Raw genomic sequence first — 8,495 nt, forward strand, 5'->3', positions numbered from 1 at the left:
TGGATTATGAGCACTCAAACACTTTAGAAACATCTTGGATTCCTAGGATCAAGATCGGTTTATTGTTGATTTGGATTTACATCTTGCACTCGGATTGTAAGGATCATCTTTTATCGTCTTATTTGATTGCTCACAATACTTTCCTTGATTTTGATTAATGATTGATGTGTTTAGTTTAATTCATTTGTCAATTTCTTACCGTGCTTTTTCTACAATTGCTTAAGTCTTTATCAAGTTCTTTTAAGTACCCCTTGATCTAGTTTTTGTTTCTCGTGGTTGTGGTTGACTCATTGCTATTGACCGTATTGTGTTTTTATCATCTATCTTGCTTATTCATTGGTGTTATTTACAAGCTAGCTATTATGTCTGTAGTTGTTGAGTAGAATCGTCTTTGTTAGCATAGAAGAATCTTTAATTATATCACTTTCTTATCCGTTTATGAGTTGCCATGTTTTCTTGTTGTGAGATAAGTCTAATTTTAGCTTGCCTGTTAATGGATTTATTATGTTTGTTTTATGTTCGTTATTTTCTGCCTAAGGTGAGAGAGTAAAGCCAGACCCCACTTCCTGATTAGAGTGTTTAGGTTTTCTTTCCGTTCTTTATGAGTAGCACAGTTAAAGCCATGTTAAGCCTTCCGTGAGAGATGACTTGAGTCACCTTACTGCACTAGGACGACCTCGTATAAATTCGAGTCCATCCGCTAGGTGTTTTTGGATGAGTCAAATTTTGGCACCGTTGCCGGGGAAGGCTTTAGGCGTTTAGTTGTGTTGCATTTATTTTTCGTGTTTATTTTGCTTCTTTCTTTTGACTTGGTTATTTTCTCCCTCCGGTGCGTTTGATTTGGTTTGCTAGTGTTGTGTATGCAAGGTCGCCGCAGCTTGAAGAGAAAGCTAGTGCCTTACTTCGACAACATTCACCGACCTCGTGAGGTCCTGTCTAGCCTGGAGAAGGAGTCCGAGTCCAGTTCGAGAGACTTTGTGGAATCGCAGTATCAAGACAAAGATAGTGAAGAGGGAATCGCTTCCAACTTCATTCTGGAAGCCATTGAGGATACACACTCAGTACACTCTGAAGAAGAAAAAGAGGTTCATCCCAATCCCGACCAAGAAGTCATGGCGGAACAGAATGTACAGTACATGGGAGATTTTTCCAGGCCGGTTATTGGGAACACTAGCACTTCGGCGATAATTCTTCCCACGGCAGTCCGAAATTATAATCTGAAGCCCAACGATTCAAGCTTGCTACCGCTCTTTCATGGGATGCCGAGTGAGGATGCTCTACAATTTATCCGGGACTTCTGCACTCAAGTGTAGACCTTCCCATTGCTGGATCTCACCGAGGACCAGTTGAGACTCAAGTGCCTACCTTATGCACTCAAGGACCGGGCTAGGATGTGGTTGTTGTCCTTGCCGCCAAACTCCATAACCACATGGGGAGAGGCATATGAGAAGTTCATGCTCAAGTACTACCCTAATCATAAGACACAAGAGATTAGGACCCAGATAATGAACTTCATGCAAGGAGCCGACGAGCCTCTCCACGAGGCTTGGGAAAGATTCCAAGAGCTCATCCGCCAGTGCCCACAGCACCAATTAGCACCCGTGATGTTGATGCAGTTCTTCTACGACGAATTGATACAGACGGCACAGTTCATGGTGGACAGTACAGCAGGGGGCAATATTGCCCGGAAGACAGCAGATGAGCTCAAGGAGATCTTCAACACACTTGCCGCGAGCTCCCAACAAAAGTCGGTAAGAGGAAGGAGAGTTGAAGCTAATGCAGTAGCTCCAAACAATGAGCTTCAGAAGCAAGTAGCGGACTTGATGAGGCAAGTACAGCACCTCAGGATGAACCAGGTGGAAGCTCCACCTGTTCGTACGCCACCAGCAGAAGGTTGTGGCATATGTGGCGAATTTGGCCATGGAACCAACGAGTGCCATCGAATGGGAGAATTCACACCTGAAGGAGAAGCAGAGGTCTATGCTGCTCAGGGCTATCCGGGGAGGCCTCAATTTGAACAGAGGCCCATGTTTAATCAAGGGCAACAAAGCTCCAACTCGGGTTGGAGAAATCAACAGAATTCGGGATGGAGGAACCAAGCTCTTGGCCAAGGGTCGGGATCAAACCAAGGCAATCAGTTCCGCCGACCTCTACAGCAATTGAGGTATCAGAACCAGCAGTAGTTCTACCCATCTCAACAGCAGTTCTCCTTCCCTCAGCAGCAGAATTACCCTCAATCATATCAGCAACAGCAACCCCCGTAGTATCAACAGTACCAGCAGTTCCCCATGCAACCACCGATGCAGCAAGGGCAATTCCAGCAACTGCAGCAGCACCAGAATGCACCTCAACAGTTTCAAAAAGCAGTGCCAGTGCCACCCTAAAAGCTATCTCTCGAGGATACTATGCAGTTCTTTAAGGAGATGACCAAACAGAGCATGGAGTCTCAGTCTGCCACTATCAAGCGTCTTGAGACAACCGTTGGGCAGCTCTTTGGGACCTTGAACCAGATGCAACAGCAGCAACAGCCAGGGAAGCTCCATGGCCAAGGATTGCAGCCCCACCAAGCTCAAGCAGTCACTGTCTTACGCAGTGGAAATGTGGTGAACAACAAAGTGGAAGCCCCTGTGGAAGAACCCCCCAAGGAAGCCCGCATGGAGGAGCAAGTAAAGGAGCCACTGCGGCCAAGAGATGAGGAAAAGGAGAAGGAGTCCGAAGTGAAGCTCCACAAGGCTGCCAAGCCATATAAACCACCGGTCCCTTACCCGAGCCGGTTGAAGAATGAGAAGCTGGACCAGCAATTCACCGATTTCTACAACATGCTGGCAAAGGTGAATGTGAACTTACCTTTGCTGGATGTGATCAGGAACATCCCAGCATATTTGAAGTTCTTCAAGGAGTTGGCCTCCAAGAAGAGGAGGTTCGAGGACAACGAGAAGATTTTGGTGTCCGAGGTTGCAAACTCCATAATGCAACAGCCCTTGCCGCCCAAGCAACGAGACCTAGGTATTTTTGTGATTAATATTGCCTTGGGAAATGGTAAGGAGGCCTCGGGGATGTTAGATTTGGGGGCTGGAATCAATTTAATGCCTTACTCCATTTTCAAACAACTAGAGTTAGGAAATTTGAAACCCACTCGCATGTGTTTGCAATTAGCCGATAGGTCTGTGAGGTATCCTCGTGGGGTAGTCGAGGATATCCTTGTTAGAGTAGGTGGTTTGATTGTGCCCATTGATTTTGTTGTGTTGGAAATAGGAGAGGTACATGAAAATGGCAAAGAGCATACTCTATTACTAGGAAGACCATTCATGGCCACTACTAACACGTTGATAGATGTTAAAAATGGCACCATTAAAATGACCGTGTTAGGAGAGTCAGTGTCTTTTTCCGTGCATCATAATCAAGCTATGCCATCATCTTCACTCACTAATGAATGTTCTTACATTGATGCTATTGATGGCTTGGCTGAGTTGTTCTTTGTGCAGGAGCAAGAAGTTGTTGAGGTTTTTACAGGGTTAGCGGACATGGAGGAGTTTGCCCGTGAAGCCGAAGAAAGAGAGAGGGCTTGAAAGGCTAAGCTCCCCATCGATGAGCCCCTGGTGATTGATTATGTCACAGCCCGGTTGAGCAAATTATAATTAGCTTGATCGATTTGGACCGTGAACTATGATTAGGATCGACGAGGAATAACAATTAACTATTTTTACTACAAGATACAACTGATTTACAAACTAGAATAGAAATGAAGATGGATATTCTCAAGAACTCGAGCTAAGGTAACATGGGAATATATTACAACATCGATGAGGGATTAAGCTTGAAGATAGATATCACACAATTTAAGTAGATTAATTTACATCCCATGGGCACTAGCGGAAACAAGACTAAAATACAACTATTCTCCCAAAATATATTTGGGTTTAATTGCTAAGCAAAACATAATAAGTTTATAGCCCAAAAGATGTGCGACGGACATGTTCAACAAAAGAGGTACATATATGAGGCCTTTTACATATTTTATAGCATTTGTAGAATCTGGCAAAAAGAAAACTCCGCTGCACAACACACCTGCTTTCCATTCCCTCTCAACCTGCACATTTAGAAATATATGCAGGGCTGAGTACAAATACTCAGTGAACATGTGCCGAAAGATACAATATATGTAAGACTTTAACATTATCATGCCATGAACTAGCAGCACACAGGGATTTTATTGTAAAGAACCTGTGCCTACCAAAATATTTTAGTACAATATATCGTTAAAATGCCTGCAGACAATTCACAAGAGTATGTACCATCACATCCACAATAACCTCAGCCAAGTGACGGGGAGTAGGCCTCCTCCCACTGTCACCACGACCGGCCGACCCGAAGGACGGCTCCCAGTCAAACAACCTTGAGCGCCCGTCCCTTACTAGCATAATCGTCTAGCATAGAGACCGATATCGATTTATACAGGGTGATCAGCCCCTAATAGCTCAGTACCATACTCAAAATCATAAAGTATTTTGGCATGATATGTTTGCATCGTCACTTTACTGAAATGCTTTATCGAAACAGAATACGATTTTCACTATTATCAAAGTAAATAAATGCCCACCTGTGATATGCTTACTCAATCACTAGTATACTTCCTCTTCCTCACAATGGTGTCGTCAAAGATTCGTCGGACCTTCATTATATAGGGTTAACAAATGAGTCGCAAAGTTCATAAGACCTAGTTGCATAAACAAAACATCTCTTACTATCCTTAGGGTTTGCATCCAACTTTCCATACTAGACTAAATTCTAACTCTCACCGAGTTCTCATAAGAACAAAAAGCTTGAGTCTATAAACGATGGTCTTCCATAGCTAACAAAATAGAAAACACCACATATATAGAGGTCCATAATACAGAAGCGTGCTCTTCCCCAAACAATTCATTCAAAAATGTCCGGGAGGCAGAAGCCCGAACTCTTCTCACATAAAAGCATATGATTCAAGATATTACTTAGGCATCTCTTTAACAAAAATTCCTAATTAAAACATATAAACTTGAGATAACTCATAATTACACATTACAAATCATTTTAATGTAACACCATATTTCAACCTTTCTGCACTGCATCAACTTTCAATAATAAACTGTTTTGATCCAGAGCTCTTCAAGATTCTATTTTTATATACACAGAAACCTCTATGAGTCTAGTTTACTTTAAAAAAAAGTACGTTGAAAAACTCCAAGTGGTTTAAGAGATATGGCCATTTTCCTACTGCCTACCAGATTCTGGCAGTTTCTGGCAACGAAATGTTTGAATTTTTGAAATATAGGAAATGTTTCTTAGAGCATCCGCAGCGGTGGGTGCGATGGCCGGATCGAACCCGGCCTATCGCACCCACCACCGTTGCCGCACCCGGGTGTGAAGGAGGGGGGGCGTTGCTTCGCACTCGTGAATAGTGGGAGCGAAGGAGGGGGCGTGTAAAACACGCGCCCCTTTTCGGCCGAAAAAAAAAAAAAAAAAAAAAATTAAAAATAACCGTTTTTGACCGTTTTTTTTTTCCGTTGCCGATTTTTTTTTTTTTTTTTTTAATTTCTATACCCCCTCTATATATACATATACAACCTCATTCTCTTCTTCATCCTCTATCATTCATCCATTCTCCTCATTCATCCATTCCCCTCATCTTCTAAATTATTTCAACAAATTGCAATGGAAGGCGTTTTTTTTTTCCGTTGCCGATTTTTCTTTTTTTTTTTTTTAATTTCTATACCCCCTCTATATATACATATACAACCTCATTCTCTTCTTCATCCTCTATCATTCATCCATTCCCCTCATCTTCTAAATTATTTCAACAAATTGCAATGGAAGGCGTTTTTTTTTTTCCGTTGCCGATTTTTTTTTTTTTTTTAATTTCTATACCCCCTCTATATATACATATACAACCTCGTTCTCTTCTTCATCCTCTATCATTCATCCATTCTCCTCATTTATCCATTCCCCTCATCTTCTAAATTATTTCAACAAATAGCAATGGCACGCGACGTCACGCAAATCAAATCTCACTTTCAACGGGTGTCGAAGGATGCGAAGAGGTTTGAGGCCATGCACAAAAAATGCCACGATCAATGGAAATCAGACATGAGTGATATTCAAATCCTGGAGCAAGCTGAGGCAATGTGGCTAGCCGAGTACCGTGTTCCGTTCCGGTATTCGCATGCATGGAAGATCTTGCGCGAGTCGAAGAAATTTTCAAGTCTCGGCGGGGATGTTCACTCCGATGTCCATTCGGACAAACGATCAAAGGGGTCCGACGGTCTTCCCACAACGACTTCTAGTGACGCCTCTATCTCCATCCGGCCCCAAGGCTAAAAGGCGGCCAAGAGAGACAAGCGGAAAGGCAAGAAAAAGGCCGAAGAGACGTCGGAGGATAACCAAAAAGCTCTCGGGTACATGGCGAATATGGTGAATGCAATGGAAACGTTCTCCCAAGTTCAACGTGACCTCGCCGATAGCATGTTGATGAGCCGGGACACCTCTCAAATGAATCCCGACGAATTGGCGTTTCACATGTGCAAGGTGGCGGAGATCAAGCAACGACACAACATCCCGTAGATTTTTAGGATTTTTTATTTTATGTTTGTTTTAATTTAAGTAATTTAGGATTTTAATTTCTTGTATTTCTTTTATTTCTAACAATGTAGGATTTGAATTTTAATTTCTTAATTATTGTAAAATGGAAACTAGAATAAAACTAATTCAAAAATAAAATAAAATCTATTGCACCCATAGTGAGTGCAATACCATTGTGGGAGTGGGTGCAATAGAAGTGGGACCCATTCTATTGCACCCACTATGGGTGCAAGCATTGTGGATGCTCTTAAATGATCTCAAAATTTTCAAGTGGGTCCTTAACACTTTCAACTTCACACAAAAAAAAATTCGGAGGTATTTGTCAACAGGAAACTACTGAAATGGATGGCTCAAGTCTCTGTCATACAGAACATTTTGACAGAGATTGCCAGTAAAAGTTTTTTATTTTAAAAGAGCAGTAAACATTATCCAAAAGACTCAAAAATTTGTGTGTAAGTTCAAAACACTCCAATATAAACACCATAAAATTTTCAAGACATTTGAACGACAAGGGCCTGTCGAAAAAGACTGTGGAAATTCTATTTTCCCAAATTTATCTAGCAGTCCAACAAATGAAAACACAAATATACTCATATATATATACAAACAATACATATAACCTGAATTTGGTGAAACAAAACAAAATTCCTTACCTTAATCAAGCTAGGGTTTTTCCGAAATTGGGGTTAGTATGTATCTCCTTGATCTCTACTCCAAAAACTATTTCATAATACTCCAGTAGCTAGAACAAGAAAAATATATATGAAGTTAAAAAGGCATATATACACATAGGTATATATGTATATTTTTAGAGAGAGATTTTGTAGTTTCATTACTAATTAAAAACTGATTTGGATGTTTGAAAATGATATAAGCTCATGTAATACCTGTTAATCGGAGGAAAAACTAGAGATTCAACCCATGGCTTGAAGATTTTTGTCCAAAATGGAGGATTTTTCTTTTACAATCTTCACTCTCTCTCTACGAAAGGGTTTGGGTAAAAAGAAAAAGTTTGAGTGAGGTAGATGATGGGTCACCCCTTTTTTTCAATATAAAGAAATGTCTTCCAAATAAAAAAAAAGATTGTTTTAAAAATAAAATTACTTAAAAGCACTATTATATTATTACATAAACATATGCAATGTACACAACTAAATATACTAATCAAACCATAAGTCCTAAATTAATAGCTAAAAATTGCACGAAAGAAATTAAGAACATAAATCAGTTTGGAAAGTTAGAGGATAAATACTAATGTTGACCATAATAATTCTTATTCGCATATAAAGCACATAATTAACAACAATTACTCATTTAGAATTTTTACCACAATATATATATATATATATATATATATATATATATATATTTGTGTGTGTGTGTAAATAATTTATTGGCTTATCAGGAATTAAAACTCCAATAAACCCAAAAAAATCTAATTTGAAAATTACTCGAATTCCAAAACTCTATAAATTATATCTTATGGATGCGAAAACCATGATTAGCAAGTACTAATAAATTAATAACAATTTCTAAATTGCTATCAAAAATTTGAGGATTTTACATTCTCCCCCCCCTTGGGAAAAATTTCGTCCTCGAAATTTGTCATACCTTTGAGTAAATAACTCGGGATATTTCTCTCACATCTTTTCTTCAAGTTCCCAGGTAGCCTCTTCTTGTCCGTGATTTTTCTATAGCACTTTAACTGATACAATGGATTTGTTTCTCAGTTGTTGTGTTTTACGATCAAGAATTGCTTCCGGTCGTTCCTCATAAGAAAGATCGGGACTGAGGTTCATCTCTCCTTGATGAATCACATGTTTTGGGTCAAATACGTACTTTCTCAACTGTGACACGTGGAAGACATTGTGAACATGCCC

General features: G+C 40.1%; 1 protein-coding gene and 1 long non-coding RNA gene across 2 annotated transcripts; one reads left to right on the forward strand and one right to left on the reverse strand.

The window, feature by feature from the left end:
- Positions 1-2,438: 2,438 nt before the first annotated feature.
- On the forward strand, positions 2,439-3,569 carry LOC130987819 (uncharacterized). Its single transcript, XM_057911541.1, has one exon. The coding sequence runs from the start codon at positions 2,439-2,441 to the stop codon at positions 3,567-3,569; it is 1,131 nt and encodes a 376-aa protein (XP_057767524.1).
- A 235-nt stretch (positions 3,570-3,804) lies between these two features.
- LOC131006772 (uncharacterized) lies at positions 3,805-7,648 on the reverse strand. The gene is made up of 4 exons (XR_009095761.1): positions 7,503-7,648; positions 7,269-7,357; positions 4,601-4,672; positions 3,805-4,090 (listed from the first exon to the last, which is right to left on the reverse strand). It is a non-coding gene; the product is annotated as an uncharacterized LOC131006772 (long non-coding RNA).
- Between the last annotated feature and the right edge of the window lie 847 nt (positions 7,649-8,495).

Source organism: Salvia miltiorrhiza, chromosome 1 (genome assembly GCF_028751815.1).
Source record: "Salvia miltiorrhiza cultivar Shanhuang (shh) chromosome 1, IMPLAD_Smil_shh, whole genome shotgun sequence".
NCBI lineage: Eukaryota > Viridiplantae > Streptophyta > Magnoliopsida > Lamiales > Lamiaceae > Salvia > Salvia miltiorrhiza.